The sequence below is a fragment of the Cyprinodon tularosa genome, unplaced genomic scaffold (assembly GCF_016077235.1).
Source record: "Cyprinodon tularosa strain WSP-4 unplaced genomic scaffold, ASM1607723v1 ctg155, whole genome shotgun sequence".
Classification (NCBI taxonomy): Eukaryota; Metazoa; Chordata; class Actinopteri; order Cyprinodontiformes; family Cyprinodontidae; genus Cyprinodon; species Cyprinodon tularosa.
Genome location: NW_024038386.1, coordinates 491,569 through 515,187, shown reverse-complemented (window position 1 = coordinate 515,187; position 23,619 = coordinate 491,569). Strand labels below are relative to the sequence as shown.

At 39.6% G+C, this 23,619-nt stretch overlaps 1 protein-coding gene across 1 annotated transcript in view; it reads right to left on the bottom strand.

The window, feature by feature from the left end:
• The window catches only part of LOC119780114 (plexin-A1-like), a 241,063-nt gene that overhangs the window by 137,827 nt on the left and 79,617 nt on the right, over positions 1-23,619 (bottom strand). The window contains exon 4 of the mRNA XM_038280016.1: positions 1,977-2,117. Coding sequence (XP_038135944.1) covers positions 1,977-2,117 — 141 coding nt within the window. The remainder of the gene's footprint in view (positions 1-1,976; positions 2,118-23,619) is intronic.

The window sequence follows — 23,619 nt, the reverse complement described above, 5'->3', positions numbered from 1 at the left end:
TCAAAGAAAACATGACTTATTCATGTCACACTGGTGTAAACTGTATGGATGAGATCTCTCACCATATAGCATCGGATTGTGTGATTATAGCCAGGTTTTTTTTTCCTGTAATAACCTATTGCATATTGCTGCAGACACCTTGCATCAGCAAAAGTGACTTTTACTGTTTTCTAAGGAGAGGTACTGGTACCAACGGTAGGTTTTTAAATATCAGCATACCCATGTAGCCTGTGGTACATTAACATTTTACAATATTATAGACTGTTAACATTTCATACCTTGCTGCAGACTTAATGAAGTGAAATGTTTGTAGAGGTCTCTACCAGTTTATGATTCTCATAATTGCTCCCCTTAATGCTGCCATCTAAGGGAGCCATGTGCTGGTTAATTTACAGTTATACACCTAATGGTGCATTCAGAGGCAGGTAAACACCTTTACAGAAGCCTGGATTTGGAGTCCATGTTCACTGTTGAACCACACTGAATGAAATCATTTTTTGATATATGTCTGAGTATGTTTCAAATGAAAAAAACAATTTAGTCTCAAAATATTAGCTACACTGCTTGCTCAAAAGCAAAAGAAAGATACGGTGCACTGAAGCATGAGAACCCACCCCTCTGAATAGATGCACCAATCTAATACATGGATCAGGTATCGGCTCTGATGATGACTGGATTGGATATAATAATAATGAACTTTATTTATCTCAAATTGGAGAAACTTACCTCTGCATTTAACCCATCCCCTTGGTTGGCAGTGGGCTGCCATTGTGCAGGGCCTCGGGAGCAATGTGGGGTTGAGGGTCTGACTCAGAAACCCAGAGTGCAGACTGTGAGGATCGAACCGGCAACCTTCTCAAAGCACAAGCACACTGCTCTAACCACTAGGCCAACACTCCCCCCAGTGATTTGATATCGGATATGTAAGACCCAATCAAGTACACTTTATATGGAACTGTTATTTCTTTATTTTCTAGCTTCTTATGTTGGAGGTCTGCTTTCTTTTGAAGGTATTATTGAGCACCTACGATTTAGTAGCCACGTTTTAACCTATTAAGGGTGGCACTAATGTGGTTTCAGGCCAAATATGGCCAAATTAAATACATTTAAATGAAAATATGCACATTAATATACAGTTGATTTGCAGTTTAATTCATCTAATAGCGGTTTGAGATGAAAGCAATTAGAACAATCCATCCACTCCTTTTTAAAGTCTTCATCTTTACCGCTAAACGATGCCATCTTTCACCACCCCAGCCCCGTGTCTATACATACAGCTTTTTGCTCTAACAACCAATTTTACTGTAGATCGTCAAGAAATATCTCCCCATTATGCTGAACCCCACTTTCTTTCCTTTCTCCTGCCTCCATCCCCGCATCCTTCACTCACGGCACTAATGAGACAGAAAAACGAGGGGAGCAGCTGCGCCTGGGGAGCGACAGAGATGCGACACGCTCTCCTCTTCTTCCTCACTCCCCTGCCTCTTCCTCCATCTAGCTCACCATTAAAAACAGAACAACCCTTACCAGAGGTGGGGGCTCCTAATGACCACTTGGACACACACACCACATGTGACCCGTAACACTCCCTATATGTATGTGTGTGAAATGTCTTGATTATAAGCAAACTGTCAGAGCGGTAATGTGTGGCTGGCTTGAATGCAAGCTGCCTTGCAATTAAATCCACAGGGGATGCAATGTGTAGCGATGGTACATTGGGGAGGAAGGTTAAGACAGACACAAATAATAGCTAATAGGGGTGAGATCTGCTCTGGACAGTTGGTAATAGGACTACTTTGGTTAGCTGATGTTTTCAGTCCAATTAAAGTGTGAGTGAATGTAAATCACCAGCAGCAGAAAGTTTAATGAACCACACTGTTGATCGTTACATACATGCGTTTGTGTTTCGCAACATTTATACGGCTGGAGAAGGATTGGATACAGCCTCTGCTGCGCTTTCTCAGGGATAAACTAACCTGTCTGTCAGTCAGAGTGTAGATGTGCTGCAGGTCAGGGCTGAACAGCAGGTCTCTGAGGAGAGGGCTCCCTCCTTCGCTGACGGTCACCTTCTCATACGGAACGGCCGGGCGGTTGGAGCTCACAGAGTTCACCAGGATCTAGGAGGAAATGCAACAGAAATCCTATTTAAATGTGCACAGAATATGACAAATACATAAAACAAAAGAAGACACTTTTTTGAGAAAAATTCTAATGCTCCTTTTCTTTAATCAAATGAAGTCTAAAGAAAAAATAAAACATTTATTTAGAACATCTGTGAGGACTGTTAAAGCATCTGATCATCCAAACAGTCCAGAACGAGATACAATCTCAGTCAAATCACACTTTTTGAGAAAACTACATCACAGGAGAGGGAAGAAGATCAGCACGGCCAAAGAGAAAACATGGCTGATCAGATCTTTACGATATTCTAAAAAAAAACGATGGTGAGAGTATGACTGTCCCATTAAAAACGTTTTTAATGGCCTCTATCAGAGTTCCTCACTATATTTTGCTCATATATCTGTTACTGCTGTAATATTTGTGGTTCAACGCCACAAACAGCAGCAATGTCCCCCATTGAGTCCTTTCCAGATAAATTTTTGGGTCCGCAGTTTGCAAAATATTTGTTATTCTAACAAATCCTGTATCCTCCTACAAACCAAAAAACCCGTTTCGCTAAACTGTTCAGTTGTCAATCTGTCATAAGTTACTGATCAACCAAAAAAAAAAAAGTCTGTCCAGTATAATAGAAGCAAAATAAGACATGAAATGAAGCTCTGTAGCATCAATAAAAAACATTAAAGATCATAGAAAGCTTTTTTTGTTTGTTTTATTGAGAATTAGAGCTGCTGGTGAAACTAAAATGGTTCAGGACAAGTGTGAGAGTACTAACTGATTTAGATGAAAACCTGCTTAGGTGGAAGCAGCATATTCAGCACGCTCACTAAACAGCCTATATGGAAACATTCCGAATTTATTTCTTTGCTTCCGCGAATAATTTGCCCAGATTTGGAGCGTAATGGCGCAGATACAAGATAGGAGATTGGCTGTGAGAGATGGCTGTGAGCCAAATCCATCTCAGCAGCAAATGAAAAGTGCAGAGCGACCAGGGGTGGGTGGGTGTGTGGGGGGTTGTCGGCGGGTTGGGGCAAGCATCGGCTCTCTATTACAGAGCTTTGTAGGTCGGTGTCGCTATCAGCCCACAGTGACAAGGGAAGGACAGCAGGCGATGACTCGCTGGAAAATGATCCTTAGCACACACACACACACACACACACACACACACACTGACAAATAAGTTCCCATACAGGTAGATGGGAAAAAAGGGGGTAAAGATGAAAGCAGACATACACAGACATAGATGGATCCGTACGGTAATGCTGTATGTACTTTGATGTATACGTGCATGCAGAGACTGAGGGAGAAACACATGGCTGGGTGCTGAAAACACACACTTTATAATGGAAGAATTTATTTACAATTTCACCAAAAGAAACCAGAGGCAACAATCCCATTATCTCCCTCTGCCTCTGTGTGAGCGCGCGTGTGTGTGTGCAACAGAAAGAGATAGAGTGAAAGAGCTCATAAGGCTGTGATAAAGCACTGGAGATGAGAGGAAATATGGATGTTATTATCTAGATAATGGGGCCGTAAACAAAGGATACATTTCATTCAGGGATGGCTCGTGAACGCACATCACTGCACAGTTTATACGTCTACACAAAGTGGTTGATATGCACAGGGAGAGGGAAAGAAATGCTTTTGTTCTCTGAGCTCCCTGCATCCTACAAATATGAGACATTTCCAGTTCACTGGCTAATGACCAGTCCAAGCCTAGACTGGTCCTGCAGACAGAGAGATGAGATAATATGAAGAATAAAAGGAGTGCTTTCTGTGGGCCTTCCTGTTTTCTGTTTGAGACCATCTGCTTGTCAGTCTGTGCTTTCTCTAGTTTGCAAAATCCCCGAATTACAAACTGATCTCGTCATCCCATCTTTGTTTTTGTCTTCACTTTTGTTGACGCGCCTCTGTAACCTAAGAGGGAGTTCATCCGCGACGCAGACGCTTCTTTAGAAATAATGATGGCAAGGAAGATGGGAACCTGTGAAAATATCGGTAATAAATTGTTTCTATCAATTTATGACCCGCCGGCGCAAAAACAGGTGGAAAACAAAAGAGTGAGGGATGTATTAAGTGGACAGATGGGTGGAGGAATGAAAAAGCTGGGTGAACCGGATACATAAAGAAGGTCTAATTAAATCAAACTGGGTGACGGCGACTTGGAAAACTGCGCTATCTGATAAGGTTAAAGAAAGCAAGCTTGGATGTGTCACGCACATTTTTGTGCTGCTTTTCATTCTCATCTGCCAACAGCGTTAATGTGCGGGAAGTTAGTTTGATTTACAAAAATTAAAAGTTGATTCTTTTTTCTGTGTCTATGCTCAGCTGTGTGAATACATATAAACCAGGCGGAGGAATCAAATCAACAGTCTGCAGCGACACTTTCATTGTTTTCTCTGTATTGCTCAGCTCTCCCCTAAGTGCTTGATGGATGGCTTCACAGAATGACGCTGTGCTTCTGCTTTCAAGACAATCTGCAATCCTACTCTCTTGTCAACATGTATAATGTAATGTTAAAAGACTTTAAACACATTAGAGGCTTGGCTATAAGGAAGGGCGTAGAAAAACAGGAAAGAGAGAGATTCAAGACAACACAGTGAGTTAACGTGCCGCCTTAAAACACTCCATTAAACAAATGAAAGAAAAACTATTTCAACCAGTGGAAGTTTTCTTCCTTCAAGTAACAAACACCCATGCAAATATATCCTGTGTTTTCAAAGGGTTTTACAAATAAGCATCTAAAATTCATATCCCTAGTTAACGTCCAATGAAGCCAAACGAAAACGGGAGCCAACGTATGTATAAAGTAAGGTATATAATCCAGCTGTTTGTTATCTAATCTCAGTGTAACCCAGCTGTTCTGTGATATCCTCAGGCATTTCTCAGTATCATTAGTGAATAAAGAGCATGACCAAAACCAAAAACACAGCAGACAGATTGTTTTAATGCATTCTATAATGAAAGAGTATGGTCCAACTGCGAACCAACGATGCAACAAGACATGGCTGCCTTTCTAAACCGGCTGGGCAAGGAAAGATCTGTAGCTTTGGTCGGAAAATCTGATAAAAACTTTGTTTTTAATGAGAAAAATGGTAGGGGAAAAAAATCTATGAAGCATGCGGTAGATACAGCAAACATCTGGAAGGAAGTCAAACACTTGACCTTTTGGCTAATTATGACTTTTTTGAAAGTTAGTTCATTTCTACTTCTAACTTATATTATTTGTTTACCTCATGGTTGCATGCTAGATAAGAAACTAAGCTAAAAATAAAAATAAATAATGAAGAAGTTTGAGCTATCTGCCCCTACAATGCAGAAAAAATTAAATCTACTTTTTTATAAGTTCAGCTGCAACCCCTCTTAGTGGATCGTTTCCAACTTTCCGCGAAATTAAGAAACCCTGCATAATCCCTGTGAGAGAGAGAACATATGTCTGCTAGTCAACAAACTACCAAACAATTACCACAATGTAACATTGCTGAATACCCGCCATAATCCTCCTGCTACAACACCTAACATTCATTTCTCATCTAAACTATTAACATTAACATCTCCTCCTGCCTGTCGATCCAGCAAAAAGCCCCCGGTGTTTGGTTTTATCTGCGCCAAGCAGGCCTGGTTAGCTCTGATAGAAATACTGGATAGCTCGCTGCTGATTGGGAGGGCTGGCAATATGAGGCTGAGAGAGGTAGGTGATAAGACAGTGGCACACCGATGAAAACACTGCCTGTCATGGCCGCAGGTTAAAAGGGATGGAGTGTGATTTCATTCAGATTTTATAACATGAATGGGATAAAAAGAGATGGAAGGAGAGGAGAAACTGCTGCTTTATGATGTCAACTGGAAAGAGAGGAGGAAAAGTGTAAAAGTAGGTAAAGAAAGGGATGGAGACGGATATAGGGATCTCTACTAGTATGGAGACAATCTGGAACACATGCCACAGAAAAGTGGGGGACTTGACAATAACTGTGTGCAATCAGGCATAACAGCAACAGGCCTCTACGTTCCTGCCTTTGATGTGACAGGAGGCCCCAGAGTCAATGTGCATGTGTTTATGAGGGCGCTGTAAAGTGGGGCGTTTAACCTGGAGCTCTGCAGAACAAAAGGGAATGAAAGAAACCAAACCGGGGTGATGACGACCAGGAAAGAAACGATGTCAACAGTGACTGACCTGAAAGACGGAGTCAGGAGGAAGTTGAAGGTGTGAAAACAGGAAATTAGTGGGAGATGTCTCAGACGTTGCATTCTGGCACAACACTTAAGCCCCACTGTTGGCTTTTAATTGAATACGATTCTAAGATGCAGGGGAAAAAAAGACGCTGACCTCTAAAGAGATATTTCATGAAAAAAGGTAAACATCTCCTGATTACACTGCTTTATTCTGAATGTCAGCGTTATCGCTAGAGCAAAGGGCGGTTCTGTATGAAAAGAAAGTATTATATTGCATTTAGAAGAAGGCTTGATGATGCTATCTTCTTGTGATTTTTTTTGATTGCATCCCTTTTGTCTCTCTTAGCAGTTTTCCATCTGCAGCACCGGTATTCAGATTGGAATCGATGTTCTTATCGCACAGTGAGCTTGGCAGGACTAAAGCTATGCAACATTAACAGAGCAATTGCCTGCTTTTAAACCGATGCTACAGAAAACACCAGTTTTTCTTGTTATTGACTGACTAGTTACACTGAAAAAAATAATGCAATCGCTTTTGGCATTTACCTTATCATATTAATTTCTCTTAAAACAATTGTTTTATGTTAGGATGTAAAACAGTCACGTTAAGGTAACTGAATATGATAAAGTAAATGCTAAGAGTGGTTGCATTATTTTTTCAGTTTAGGTGTGCCACAGTTTCTAAAAGAAATGCCTAATTTCTGTTCTGCATTGGATTGTTGAAAAATATTACAAGGTCCAGACATCTGCCAGGTAAACCCAAGTAGAAACTAAAGGATCGAAGAATTTGGGTTAATGAAAATTATGTGTCACTGGTTTCAGTTTAGATTTTCAAAAAGTTTCAGTTTCAAAACTACTAAAATGATCCGTCAAACTGTTCTCATGCAACTGAAGGAAATTAAGCATTTCCCACGTTTACAAGAAACCGCACATAATGCAGAGATGTGGAGGAACCTAAAGGAGCACATCAAGAATGAACGCTAACAGCAAGTTCAAAAAATGAATTTCTAATCTGGTTTAAATGGATTGATAAAGAAGGATGATGAGCTGTTAAAGCTGAAATCAGGTTGCAAGACTGTCTGTAGCCGAAATATTTGGACAAATATGTTGAGTAAGGCAAGAAATGATGGAACTTTCAAAATTCTATCTAGTTTTCATACGTCTAATATCATCCAAAAATGCTCTAGGTGACTTTACCATACTTGTAGTAGGCCTGATATAGAGTCAACTATATATTAATAAAATAACAAATATGTAAGTATACATGCAGTAATCAACATGTGACATTATTTGAAAGGAAAAAGGAACAGATCTTTCTTTTTTACTTTAAATAAAGTTTGTGCAATGCATATTTTCTCCTTAACCCAGTATCTGTAATCAGATTAATATGAAGCTCTTACTGTCCTGTATGTCAGATATCAAGCAACACAGATTTCTGAAAGACTAAAAAATTTAATCTTCTGTATTCCTTGTTTGGTGCATGAAAGAAACCAGGCGGAGGAACTCGTCTCGTCTAGATCACTATTAACACTGCAATATTAACTACTTAATGGCACACTTAACTACTAATTAAACGAAGAATTGCAACATTACACTTTTGACCCTGTAGAGAACAAAGAAGAAACCCATCAACCAGTAAAATGTCACCAAAAGAAGGCTTCTCCTTCACATGTTTGCATATATATGTTGATTTGATCCACGTCTGGGAGCAGATGGACCTTCACACATGAGTGATGACGCCATGGGACAAAATCCCCCCACACATTCCTCAATGTATGCGCGTGGCACCTAGATGAGTGCAGAGTAAACCTTAACCATATGTAGGTCAGACGCTTGGATAGCAGGCAGCCTTTGCCTCATTAGAACCATGACAGCCTAGAAGGCGGAGTGACATTGATGGAGGAGATGTGCCCTCTAACATATCTAAGCACAGAGAGGAATGTGAGCCAGTTGGCTATCACAACACTTCAAGGCCGGTTTGTTTAAAGTTATGAGAAGGGAGTAAAAATAACTCCATGGATGTTTCTCAATTTAATCATAGAGATGGCTTCAAATTTAATCAACCAATTACAATTATTAGTGGTCCTCTTTGAAGAGTTCAGAACTAACCAGCTCTACTCCTTTATATCAGGTTATTTGCAATGCCATTTCTTTGGTAATCATCCATATGTGAACCTGAGGCCTTTCACCAGGAGTTTACGCAACAGGTCGCAGTCTTCCACACTCAGACCCAGCTGCAGAAACATGCAACAGGCTGTGGAGGCTGGATAAAAAGAACAAAGGCCTCAGCTACATGTGGTATTAGTCTCCCGCCATGCATGCATTAAGTGCGCCGCTCAAAGTGAAACACGGCCAAAAACAAATGAAACTTATTCATCATTGTTAAGGGTTTTAATTCCCACGTGCCGATATTAAAAGACCTCGTCATTCCTCTCCAGTCTTCTTTCCGTCTGGATTCGTCTCCCTCTCTCACCTGTGCATTCCTGCCATCACTTTATTCCTGCGCCCTTCCCAAGAATTAAATGCCTTTAGCAAGCAGTCGTCTGATAAGTGCGTGTAGCGAGTTGCTAGACACGGCACAGCAGCAGCATTTCATCTTCCATCACTAAATCATGCTAACTCAATCATCAGCATGGAGCTACACACACACACGCACACATGCATCCGGCTGCAAGTGTGAGAAGCTCAGCATCTAGAGAGGTGCTTTACTATGACTGATTTTATCAGCTGTCTTGCAAACGGGGGAAGAAATTGCACCACAACATTATCATATACAATAAGATGAGGCTCAGAGATAGAGCTGTCCAATTGAACGCAGTTTTAGTGTCGCAATTCAAATGAGAAAAGACCCCCTCTTACACCGAGGTGCAACACAAATCCCTTATGGGATATCTCACCCGAAAACAATATTACACATTTACATCAAAGGCTGCTGAGAGGGTATTTGCGTTAAAGGAGTAACATGCATGCAGATTTAATACGTGTACGTGCACATGAGCGGAGCAACTTGTCACATTACTCCTACAGCGAGGCAGGCGTTTCTGGATGACTGCAGAGCGTCGGACCCGGTGAGGGGAAAAAGCTCTGCTAACAAGCTGCTCTCCGCCAGCCTTATCGCAGATGGGAAGGTGGAAAAACTAAACAAAGATTGGGGAGAGAGCTTAATGCAATGAGGGGGGACAGATGCGATCATACACAGAGCCTCTGCCATGGTGTGTGTCTGCAGCTTTGTGAAAGCAAAAAAAAAAAAAAGGGGAGTGGAGTGTTTGCATTGAGGGTGAGTAGGAGTAGAGGAGGCTGAAAGCTGAAGTGCGTGCGCTTGAGTTTTTATGCAAGCATTTGCACGGGAATCAAAGCGCTTGTGTGCAGGACGTACATTATGAGGTCCCTGATAAGAAGAGGAAACGAAGAACGTTAAAAACCTGCATGCAAGCACAAACACGCTTCTACTGCTGCCGTGAAACTACGACCCACCATTTATAGACTATATCAGCCATTCACTGGGATTACAGTGAGTGGGACCTCATCTTCAGCTGTAATTACTGAGGCAGGTGTGTGAGTGAGTGTCTTCCTATGGGAGAGCCAAAGTGATTACATGGCCACTGGTGCCTCTAATAACATCTTTTAGTGGGAGGGACAAGGAGAAAGGCTGGGTGGGGGTAAGATGAGTGGTTTCCAACAACCGGTAGTGTTTTAGGAGCTGTTTTGACTGAGCCGTCTGCTTTGTCAGTGTGTGTGTGTAATGTTTGCAATGGATGTAACATAAGATTCTAATGGGAACGAGGCGAAAAACCACATTTCAGAGTTACGTGTGCCAAGCCAGTCCTGGCTGCAAGATGCCAGCCGCATTCTCCCCCTCTGCTTGTTACACTTGAACCTCCTCCTGAACAGACTTCTGGGAAAGCTACTCCGGTCGCGCTAGTCTGCTCTCTTTCCTTTTATCCTTTTTTTTTTTATTTGTTTTGACACTTTGTTTCCTCTCTTAATCTGCCTCTTTTCTCTAAGTGCCATCTCTCAGCGGTATCTTCATCCTCTGTTTTTCCAATAACAAAGCCAAAAGGGATACGGTCTTAACAGCATAAAGTAAGTCAACAAAGTGAAAAACTCCACTGAGCAATGAGCGGAAGGAACAATTTAGGAGCTAAGTTAAGTAAAGTAAGCGTGGCGACTTAAATATAGATTTTAAACACAAAAGGCACATGGACCTACAAAGTTTGGCAGTTATAAAGCCTGTGGAATGCCGATGGTGTTTAAAATGAGCTTTTATAGTGTGGTTTAAAGTGATTTAGAGCTGACATTGTGCTTGTGTAAATGCTCCATCTGGAAGAGGCAGTAAACAAAGAAAGAATTTCTGTTTCTTCCTATATAAGAAGACTGGAACTATTAATCTGATCATAAACATTAGATACATAAAAAAAAAAAAAGTCATTTACAATAACAAGTCCAGAACTGTGTGTGTTAAAATGTTTTTTTTAATTCTGCACCAGCTTAATGACGGAAAGTTTTAATCTCTTGTGCGGAGATCTTTTTTTATTAAACTCCATCAAATTTACAAGAGCTGTCAAAAAATCTCAGCTGGAATTAGGTCTGAACTCTCCAAGTATTTCTAACACATGATGACACTCTGGTCTAAGGCTCCAGTGCAGATCTGACTTTAAAAAAGGTACTAAACTTTATTTTTGACCGGACTAGTTTTCTTCCAGGAATTTTTTGTATTTTAAACCAGTTCTAATCAGGTGATCATCTCTGCAGAAGAAAAGCAGCCCCCCAGCATTACACTGGCACTCATGTGCCGCAGAATAGGAATTGTTTGTGCAGAAAGATATTCAGTGTCAATATTCTACCACCAAAATAGCTTTGCATCTTGTCCAAATGCTGTCTATTTTGAGCTAATGGATCTATCGGACTAATCTAACCATTGTCTGGTGGCAACCTCTATAATGGACTTCTTATGACTTTGTTTTCTGCAACAAACCATAAAAATGACAGATTTGCAAAGAGCAAAAGTATTAAAACAGAATACCTCCCAGAGTTACCATGGGGCTATTTGGCTAATTTCTAAATATTGCATTTATTTGTGGCTCCATCAGTATTGTTAGTTTTGCAGTTTTAACAGACATGTTCCACTTTAAAATAATTGATTGGACAATACTCTGTTAGATATAGAAACTATGCTTAGAATTGTAGTTAATCAAGAAGATCAACTGTACATGATGTTTGCTGGCCTAAAACGAAAACTCTTTTTATCATTTTCTTTTTTTTATCCTACCTAATCGAGAGCATCAATGCTAATCAGAATATATAGAAAATTATGTACTGTGGATATTTTTTTAATATTTGGCAATAAGACTGTATTAATTATTGTAGCTGGTATAATAAATTAGCAGTTTTTCTTCTTCTTGTTTTACTTTTTTAATGAAAAGTACCAAACAAGTAATTGTGATTAATGTGGTCTGAATTTGAAAATATGGAGTTGCAGAGATACACCATCACCTTACAATAATGTGAGGAATTTTTAATCATCACTCATGGTTAAATTATTGCCCATTCCTTCCTGGGTTTCTTTTTTCTACATAAACCCTGCTTTAATTTTGAAGAAGATATGCATAAAACAAAATGGCAGCAGTCTTCTCAAAGTGTTAACTAGTGGAAATTATCGGTTCATGTTAAGACCATACAGGGTTATTCATGGAGATAAAAACTGAAAAAAATCCTTCCCCTTAGTGGGTAAAATATACAAAGGCTGGTAGTTTTGTATTGTACATGTTTTACAGGATTGGTCATGTTTTTTGTTATTTCCATGAAGGAAAAAAAATCATGTTTTGCCCTCCAATGTGATTGTCTACAGCTTCACTGGGTGTGATCATCTCTCTGTTGTCAGGGATGTTAAAAAAGGACCTTGAATGTGTTTGTAATTGTCCGTACTTCATAGGGAAGACATTGGCATAGCAACCTCAAAACAATCACAAAGTTACAGAAGAAGTGAAAGGAGGGAGCCTGGCTGTCTGTCGAACTCTTGAAGGAAAAACTCAAAAATGATGCATGTTGCTTTTGACATTTATTAGTGATGAGGTATGTGACCTGTGAGTCTGGAGGGGCTTCTGCTGTTAGTTTAACCCGGCTTCAGTGTATTTATGTTTGTTCTTGAGGAGGAACTCTGTTTTTCTTGCCATGAGTCTGAATTCACGGCTTTCTGCCAAGAGTCAAAGAAAGATGCCCTGATGGATCAGTAATAAGCCATGCAGGTTATGGTGGATAGAAAGTGTTTCATGTTAAAATACGGTCAGCCATCCACTTGTGTGTCTGTCATAAACAGCAGATGACAGAACTCAGTGGAGCATTTGTTTAATAGTCGGATAAATCTTTTTTTTTAATCATATTTGCTCATATATAATGTTGGAATTTAGCCCCTCTGTCTTATTTCCTTTTGGCTTATTCACCATCTCCACCCAAGCAAAGACAACATGAGCCTCTTTCTGAAGCCAAAAGCACATCTGACTAAGAAGCATGAGACAAAATCTAACAATTTTCCCTTAAACCTTAACGTACCTCTTCCATAGACAAGGCCACACACAGACGACCAAATCTTGTTTGAGCAGATTTTTTTTTTTTTTTTTTACTTCTGGGAACCCACCATTGCAACTAAAAAAAAGGTCAAGGCAAGGAGACTCAGGATAAACGTTAAAAGCAGGCTGGCTGTCGGGCCTCTTTGACGCTCTTATGGCATTTTTTTCAGCTTTTTTTAATCTCTTTGTTGTTCATTCTGCAATCATCTTCTCTTCATATGTTTATATCTCTCTCCATCTCCCCCCCCCCAGCTCATTTTGCTCTCACTGTGTGCTGTAATGTTCCACAGGGATAGTCTTGGCTGCTGCCCTCTAAATAAAAGAAGCACGACTGATTTAAGATCCAAAAGAGTTGACAAAGAGGGAAAAGGAAGATCCCTTTTTTATGTGTATAAGAAAGAAAAGTAAAGAAACTGGATGAGGACAAGTAAAATTATATTTAAGCTTAAATGAAAGGAGAAAATGTCAACAAGCACAATAAAAAGATAAAAAGGAGCAGAACAGCTGTATTGAAAAGAAACTATTACTTCTATTACTACTAAGACACATCATAGATGTAATGAGATCTAACCAGGTTTATCAAAAACATTGATACTACGAGTATTGATAATCAAATGCCTATATCCTCATGCAATAGTAATTTGGGATGGTATTAATTTTAAAGACTATTGTTTGCATATTTTTGCTATCGCTAGTTGTAGATGTCTGGATAATTAGCACATTAAAATAATAACAACACAAACAACTTTATATTATTTTTGAATTGCAAAACATCTGGGTTATTTATTTGGCATTTAGATGCACACTTATTGAACTAGCATCTGTGATTCTGTTGACTGAGCTGCAAAAGGTGAGTTTTTCATTTTAGTAAAATTATGGTCATGCCTTTAATTATGGGTTTGTTTCTGGTAGGTATTAATAATGGTATCCGGTATGTAATATTTCCCTTGGTACCCATACTAGATTTTAAATTTGGTATTGTAACAACAACAGATAAAACAACATTAAAAAATGCCTTAAAAGTGTATTTAAGTTGTCGGTTTGGGGAAAACATGTAAGTTATAAGAGCTCTGAATATATAAAAGCTGGTGCTCCATGTAAAGAATGGTGTTGCAGCCATCTTCAGTTTAATGAGCAATTGGAAAGTTATGCATTTTCATATACCGGTGGCGAGTCTGACATAGTGGAAAAATTGTAAATTTTGGTAAGTAAGCCTGTACGGGTGATGCAAACAGCAACGACAGTGGGGCGACAGTGGTGTCAGATGTAGGATGTAGGAGTTTGCCCTGAAATTGAAGGATTGACGGTTCATTCCCGGCTCCAATTTTCGGTGTCGTGTGTCCTTGGGCAAGACACTTCATCTGCATTGTCTACTGATGGTGGTCAGAGGGCCCGGTGGCACCAGTGTACGGCAGCCTCGCTTCTGTCAGTTAGCCCCAGGGCAGCTGTGGCTACAATGTAGTTTGCCACCACCAGTGTGTGAGTGTGTGCGTGAATGGGTGAATGAATGTAGTGTAAAGCGCTTTGGTCAAGTCTCCTGACTTGAAAAAACGCTGTATAAGTACAAGCCATTTACCATTAAACAGAGCGTGCACAAGAAGAAATGGGCTCCTGCGTGCCCTCGAACGCATTTTTTACAGGCGTCCACTCTTGGGAGCAGGTACAGGGTTGTGCATTTTAATTCTTTTTTTTTTTTAAGTGGAGAGGGCGGGTCTTACAGAAATTCACAAAAATCCTTCATTATACCTTGAAGTAGACAAAAATATAAAAATATTTAATTAATTTATTTATAAAGCTGTAACACCTTTTTAATAGGGGAGGGCTAAATTGTTTTTTTTTTGTTTTGTTTTTTTTAACATAAAACAAGTTTTCCAATTGAAAATGATTACCACTGAAAAAAACATTATTTTTTCAATCATAAACTCCGTACTATGTTGCTCTCGAGAAGTAAATGTATTGCTACAGCAGTAAAATACACTGAAACCAAATGGTGTTTTAATTACTTCCATTACTTATGACATAACTTCAGTGGAAACACAATAATCATGACACGTACTTGACATTTATTTCACTCCACCCTTCCTGGTGTTTTATTGCTCAATATCTGAACTTCGCAATTTTATTTATAGACTACAGCAAATTCAATAGAGTGGTTAAAACAGTCATCGACATTAGTTTGAAAGAAATTGGCAATAACTGGAGCTGTCTCTGTGATCAGGTAAAGGAAATAAAACTGAAAAATAAATACAGAGAGAGATGACGCATTCTTTAGAAACATTCAAATACAGGTGTGGTGCAGCGATTAAGAAAGAAGGCTGCCGTGTTCCCAGTTTATCTGACTCTCTTTTATTTCATCTTGGCCGTTAAGAACATGATGTTGATTTTTATCGCACTCCTCTTTTATGAATAGACACAACCACAGATTGGTGCAGTGAGTCAGTGCAGGTAATGATGAAGAACGTCAGGAATGTGGTTCACTCTGTTCACTCTTAACACCTGTAACGGTCAGCGCAGCAGCACCTTAACTGGTTTCTCCTCAGAACCTTTTCAGAGGATCCTAATCCTAATTTAAAATATGAAGATAATCATTTCTTTTATTGTTTTATTCAAGCAGTTATCAACAGAATTTATTGAAGCACACACTTTTGATGTAGGGGATCCATTTATGTTTGCCTAACTTCAATCAGAAACCAATAAACACAGTTTATGGTAGAATAGTGAATGTGCAAGGGAAGTGTGCAGCTGATAACAGTGCAAAGGTTTTCTTTTGCTTTGCAGAAAGCTAAATGTATCACAGAAAAGATTGTTGAGCTCCTGCCAATTAGAGAAGGCATAGGGTAATAAATTACTCAGCCAGCACATTCTTTCACATACAGTCATAACAAGTACACTGAACCAGGAAGTGGTTGAAACTTTACAGCCTGCAGCCTTTGCTCTGAAAACTCCTTGCATGTTTCTATGATAAATATGATTTGATAAGAAACAGACCTGATCTAAGTTAATCCAAATTAAAAAGGAGTGAAATGATCCTTTATCAGTTTGCTGAAGCCAAACTTCAACACATTTTGGTTCTCAAATGGTGAAACATATTTTTTGTATTAATAGGTCAAGAATTTTGTAAAAAAAAAAAAACTGCTTGAAAATGGCAAGTCTTTAGAAGTACAGGCATCTTAAATAACAGCATAAAACATTCAAATAGAAAAATCAAACAGAAAACAATTAAAAGATTAAATTAGATTAACAAATGTGCACAAATTAATTGCAGCAATGCAATGAAATACATAACAAAAGAAATGGTAAATAACTTTACAGAAAAGCCAAATATTAAATTACGCTATTTCTTAAAGCTACAGTGTGTAATAATTACAGGGATATACAGTCAGAAATGTAATATATTATAACTATGATGATAAATAACTATGTTATTTATAATCATCTACGAGCTCAGCCTCTTAACCTTAATATTTGCGTTGCCTTAGAATTCTTTATTTATAATTACATAGGAGCGGGTCTCGCAGCCATGGAGGCAGACATCTTTGCGCTACGGCAGCGCAGAGCCAACAAACTAGCGATTGCGAGATCGCCAAAATGTCACAACGATGTAGAAAAAATAACGGGTATATTTATTATCTTAAGTCTACATGAAATCTATACCCTACACAGGGGGGGTGGGGGGGGGGGGATGTTCATGTTGCTGCAGTCTGACCGCTAGATGTCGCTAAAAGTTACACACTGTAGCTTTAAGAAATGCGGTTGAATTATTTTTGCCACAAATCAAAATTTAATTTTTTCCTCCAATACAGCAACCTCGATTGTATTGGTATTTTTCCTTGCACTAAACTTTAAAGCTAGCCTGTCCGGAGTTTATTCTAGTAGGATTTAACTGTTACTGTTTTATGGAGAAAAGCTAATTTCTAGTCTCATGCATGGATCTGTGCTCTAGCTCTAAGTTTCTCTGTGGCGGCAAACCCATTTTAAGCACCTTACCGCCATCTAAAGGACTGGAGTGAGAAAGTCTAAGGCTTACTCCTTTGATTTGAAAATTGTGTTTTGAGAAATTGCAATTATATTGCAAATAAATTAACTGCCTTGACATAAAAACATTAGGTTACATTTTAACTTATAAACAACATAGCCCTCTAGTGCCTTCAGGTCCACAGGTGCAGGAGGAGAAGAATGGCTCTCTGTGGGGTTTTGTTCATAGGCACATACAAGTGTTCCCTATAATCTGTGTGTTCACACTCAAATTACGTCTATTAATACCTCATGCTGATCTGTATAGTTCACAGGGGGCATGGATCCTAACTAAATAGGTTTGGAGCATGGACGAAACACAAGTGACACCCCTCCTCTATCTACCCTGCCTCCATTGCAGAGGATCTGAAGACGGACGCAAGCAGGTGCAATGAATACACAGAGGGAAGCATAGACTCCAGGAATGCCACAGCAGCAGCGCTGGAGCAGCTGGTGTTACCAGGTGGAGGTTTGAAACCCCACCTCTGGTTTGGACCGTAGCCATGGTAACAAAACGGGGGCTGACCAATGGCTGCCGTGTCCCAGGGGGACAACTGGGGGTGAAGTCTGTGTTTGACATCCTATGCTGTCCAGATGATACAGCCCACCCACGTTCAACCACATTCCTGCCAAATGATGATAATGAGAAGCTGGGAGCGACTTATTGTAGGGTCCTATTGGCGCCTGATTTCAGTGCAACAATTAGCCGGAGCAAATTTGGCAACACTTGAGGACACTTAGGGGTATTACCAACCACAAAGTTGCCAGTCTTACAAAGTCCTTTGTTTTCAGCTGTTTGTTTCCCATAAGAACCAACCGTGTTTAAAGGACTTGGCTCAAAGACCACAAGTGAGATATTGTGCTGTAACATGCAAAAAGTTTAACCTCAGAGTCTCAGATTACAAACAAAAAGCAGAATGAAGGATAAAAGAAGCAACTTATGAGTGACAGACCACTGCGAAATTAGTGATGTAAGGATCAGCTGTGTTTGTGTGGTTGGTCTAAGTGGGAATGAAACAGAAAACATTCTCAATTGGTGGCTCAGCTCTTATTACTGCATGTCAGCAAGGAAGGCACACATAAAGGAAGGAAACTAGAAAAACAAAATGTCTCATATGCAAAAGTACAGAAAAAGAGGAACAAAAAGAAAACAAAAACAAAAAAATCGGAGTGCCTCACACAAAAATTCAACAAAAACAGAAGTAGGTGAAATATTTAACATCAAATTTCTGTGTTTTCACAATGCTTAAATCAAAGTCTAAACTAAAACAGGCTGAGGCAATAAAAACAATACAGGTTTGCATGTTTCTTTATATAAAATGCCGTCCATTTTCTTACAGCTTTGCTACATCAAAGTATACTGTGGTTTCGGATGTACTGAAACAGATCTATGATAGAAGAAACACTTGAGCTTACATGGCAGGAGATAGCAAAAGCATCGTTTGATCAAAGGTAATACCTCAAGTGGTTGTTTATGCTTCTCCCTGCTTCTATTATCATTGACCATGGACTCTAACCATGATCAGATTTATTCTAATCAAATCTCCTCTATAAGATACCATGGCTGGAGCCATCAAAGGTTTTAGGAATTAGGTGCCATAGATGTGACAGACTGGCGACCTGTCCAGGGTGTACCCTGCCTCCCACCCAGAGACTGCCGGAGATAGGGACCGGCCACTGCAACCCAGACAGAATAAGCAGAAGATGGATGAATAGAGGTGCCATAGAATACCCCCTTAAATAATTGAACAAATTTTATATGCATATAGGTTTTATGGATACAACATATTTTTTTTTTTTTTACAATATCAGAATTCTAGACGTTTCCGATAATTAAAACCTTAAAAAACCTCTAGATCCTTCTTTTCTTGAATGAATGAATCACTATAGTCTTAAATACCCTTTAACTATAGAAATATAAGTGAAATCCATCTTTACTAAAAAAATGCAAACATATAAAACCATAGAATTAAACCCTAAAAAATAATTAATTGAGGATAAAATTGTGTAAACCTTAATCAAAAAAGGGATTAGATGCTTGAAGTCGCACATCCTGGACCACAAGTCTGTTCCCTTTGTGGTGCTACAGACTTAGATCTGCCTCCTTTTATGAATTAAAGTTATTTTAACCGGTGATGATAAAAGAATGACAGAAACATTGCAGTGCTGCTGCTATCCAACTTCTTTCTGGACACTGCTGGTCAGCTGGCTGAAAAGAGTTGTGTACACGTCTCCCTAACCTCTTCAACAAGTCGTGGCAATATCACACATCATAACTCAATATTTTGTATTAATAAGAGCAGAAGTGAGGACTGTTTTCACATTTCACATGAACTAAAGTAGATTAAGTTAGCCAATCGTTAACGGTGGAGCTTATTTCACTTCATCTTGTTCACTTTTTCTCCTAGTTTGATAATTAGAGATGCTAAATCTGTTGTTGCTTTAATGGTAAATATAGCCAAAAGCTAATTTTGCTTTCAAGATAAGAAATGCATCCAAACACAATATTTAATTAGGTTGGTTTATGTTACTGTGTCGTGTGTTTGGTTTTCTTTGGTTTGATCTGCTCCCGAACTTTCTGCTGTTTCTCCTTGTTTTCTTCTGTCCTGCCTTCACACATCACAATAAATCCAGGCAGCAGCTGGTGCCACAAACCCAGTAGTCGGTAATGTAAATTAAATCAAAGAGAGCATTTTCTTTACCCCCTTATAAGACGCAAAGCTGAAACAGAGTGGAAGTCATGCAAAAAAGAAGCGATGGGAAAGTTTCTCTTCAACTAAAGTGGCAGAGCAGAAGAAAGCCATGCAAAGTTTGCAGACAGTCAGATGAGGGCACTGGACTGTCACAAGACTTCTTTTTATAGAAGTGCTTTTTATTGCGTCTCTTTCGGTCTCACACACTCTCTCTTTTAAACAAACATGCCTCCTTATCTTCGGCCTTCTTCCTCCTCCAACCTTTCCCCTTTGCGCCACACACAGAGACAGGAAATTTGTATGAGCTGAGGAAGCCGTCCATGTAGAAAACAGAGGAAATCCTTCGTGCTCGATTGCTTTATCTTACACACCTAAAGCCACAAGCGGGAACATAGAGGTACAAAACAAGACAATTACACAGACAATGAAGGAGATGAGGGCTGATTGGATGTGGTGTTAATTATGGCACAATGACAGTATCGATGAATCGGCTCCTGCTGTGCTGACTTGACAGGAAGCCAGAGGAGTTAAATGTTTGCTCCACATGTGGAAGCTGTACAATTTGCGGCATTTGTGATTAGATTAGATCAAAGTACAAGTAAATTACAATTTCCATACACTTTTGCAGATGCAATATGGCTGAAAAAATAAGAGGAAGCCATAGAGCTACCATGTGTTCCCCTTTAGTTAATTTTTCCCTACATCTAATTAATTAAAGTAATCCTGACTCAACTTTCTAGAGTTATAAGTGCTTTAGTTACTCAAGATGGCATTGAATCTATGGTCAGCACTGGGTAGTATTTATATATAAAGCTTGAGTGAAATAAAGAGAATGAAAAAAGGTAGAAGGGAGGAAGGACAAAAAGGAGAAATGAAAGGGTGATAGGTTTCTTTCAAGGTAGGAAAGATAGAACTAAGGAAAGAGAAAGGAGGTAGGAAGCAAGAAAGGGACACGGGAGGAAAGCCACTGGGGAAGAGGGGGATTAGAAAAGTTGGAAGGAATCAATAAGAGATTAAAGATAAGAGAAAGTTAAGGAAGTAAGAAAGCACACACAAAAAAAGGAAAGACTTTAGGCGAACCAAGAAGGAAAGGAATCGGAACCAGGCATAGGAGGAAGGACAAAAGAAGAGGAAGGAACGACACAAGGGAGGGATGAAGTCTGGGAATATAAATATTTTCCGTAATCGTAGCCTCTCCTGTACATATTCCTAGATATGAGAAATATTCACATCAATCATCCAAAGATTTCCAGACAGCGTAGGAATCATGTACTAAGCAACAAAATGACAACACACAGCAAAGATTTCCTCAAAGGGTAGCTGTGCATTACTATCAGCTCATTACACAACCAAGGAGCTTTTCTACTTGCTTACTCATGCTTTCCATTCACCTCCCTGCAGACCTGGACACAGATACACAAAAACACACGCATTCCACATTAAGCAGCAGCATGGGCACTCAGCAGGATTTAAAGGACTATTAAAAAGCTCAATTAGACTTATATTCTTATTTCTGCAAATGAGCATGTTACAGATGGTGTGGCATGCTCCTCGCATATAAAAACACACTCTGGTAGTTTCCCCTCGGGAGTGAACATGCAGGGAAATGTGGCGAGAGGAAGGGAGAGATGGATTCCATGTAAATATGTTTAATGGCACTGCCTTGAGAAAAGCAGCTGATGAAAATATGGCCCGCGTCCTTCGGATGTCATATCGCCAATACTAATGCGATGTTGCATGTGTTCAGAAGGCAATTCACTTGGAGGGCTTGAAATCCCTATAGTGAGGTTTGTTCACCCTGTGATTGCAGCTGTTGATAGATGCAGTTTGTGCCTTTCCACAAATACATTCATGTGTTTGTTTTATTTCCTTTCTCCATCATTTCCTCCCTATGCTCTAAAGCTACTTACATCTGTCATCCAAAGCCGACTGTTCTCTCGGATTTTCCTCTTAAAAACTCCCTGTCGCTGCCTTTCTATTCTATCGCATTTCTCAGAAAAGTATCACAATCCCACTGCACTTACTCAAATCCTTCAACAATGAAACTGTTGAATCAGTTACAGTCTGCAGTTCTTTGCCAGCCTTACATTACAACCACAAACAGTGCATTTTATTCAGATCTTATTTGTGGTAAACCAACACAAGGTGATAGTCAAGTTTGAGAATGTAGCTCCTAAACCATTTGGAAAGCATCAGAACAACCGCCTTAAGGAATCACTGTACTAGTGTAGAAGAAATCCTGCTGTTTAGGGATTGATTGCAGATTGGCCTACATGGTAACACATGATGCTAAAGAAAATCCTCCCCAGTCAAACACAGTGGTGGCAGCATCATGATGTGTGGAAGTTTCAGAACAAATGGTCAAAGCTGGGAAGGGGAATCGAGATCAACAGAAAATAATCCTCCAACGACAGTGAAATCAGCAGAACACTTGAGACCAAATTGTCTTTATTTAATGAGTTTAAAAAAAACAACCAACATGTTTGATTTTTCTTCCATCTCACAATTACTCTGCACTTTTTGCTGCTCTGTCATATAAACTCCCAAAAAAAAATCAGCATTAAAAATGTCAAAGTAGGCAAATATTAATATATTTCTAATCGTTTTCCAACTTAACGTATGAGACACAAAAACAGTAAAAGTCTCCAGATGGTCAGTCCTGCAGGTTCTACGGCCCATTAGTTGCCGGGCAATGCTTCACCAACTATTGGGGCTAGGTACATGTGCATAAACAAACTCCATCACACATGGACAGAGGGCAATAAATTCAAAGCAGCATAACACCGCCCACTTGAAAAACATAGCGGGAGCAGCAACTAATGCCAAAAAAACAGACCAAATCCCAGAGTTCATCCAGAGGTAAACTTGATTCATTATTGCACAAAGACACGTGGTGCAGATCAACAGTGAAGGAAGTTGGCGCCACATTAAAGATTTAATTTGGCTTTAATTAAAACTTTTTTAGAGTCTGATTGTAAATCGGAGAAAGAATCACCCAAAGTATAAATGTTTTCCTTTTTTGGCAATAATATAATATGCACCAGCTTATCTCCTGACATGGAGGGGGGAGAAAAAAGGGGGAAAAAAAAGATCACAGGCCAGTCTGTGGTTCAAAGCAGACTGAAAGAAATAGGGCTGAACTCAAACATCCATGCGCTCACTTTTTAATGCACACATGCTGAGAAAATTTGCATTCCCACACCCACAAAAGGAAAAAGAGGGGGGGGGGAAACTGTGACACACACCCACAAGCCAACACGCAGAGTGCTAACTCAGAGCTGGAGTTGAGAAGTCCCGGTGGGAAAATCCACTTTCCGGAACATTTTACCCAATTTGCATCGCTCCTGGCTCCTTCGCTCTCTCCGAGGAGAGGAGATGGAAAAGAAGAACAATTCAGTCTCAGCGAGCGTGTGTGTGTATTTATCTCCAATTGTGTCATGACTTAAAGGGCTGGAGGAAACCATGTAAATCAACGTGGACACAACTGCACCAATGCTTCCTGTTTAGTTTCTTTTTATTCCCCCTTTCCAGCCAACTGTGGAGAAACTCAGCTGGTCAGTGCCCTGTTATTCCGTGCTTCCAGGAAGCATGCAGCACAACTCTGGCTGCTAATGAAATTTTCAACTCATTGTGGAAACAGTTAAGCATACATAATTGCATTTCTGGTAAAAACTCCATATTTCACATCATCAAGATATGGTGCCCCTTTTACTCTCTTTGTAAAGACGACTTGAACCCAAAAACGCTCCTGATGTGGACAAACCTAACAGGTCGGGGGGATATGGGACCAATGCATTAGAGGAATGATGCAATGAGAAGATTCAGAGTCGCAAGCAATTGCTTTGATTAAGAGAGAGTGTGTGTACTCTGCTGTTGCAGCTCCCTGCTGTAATCCCTCATGTGCTGCTTGCTCTGAGGAATTAGGTTGTTTTTTTCTGAGCTTTGACATTATATCATCCTGTTAGGTGAACCTGATGGTGAGTGCGGGATAATAAATACAGCTTTGCTATATCACAGATGCTGTGAAATAAAAGAAGAAAAACAGCTCAAAATGG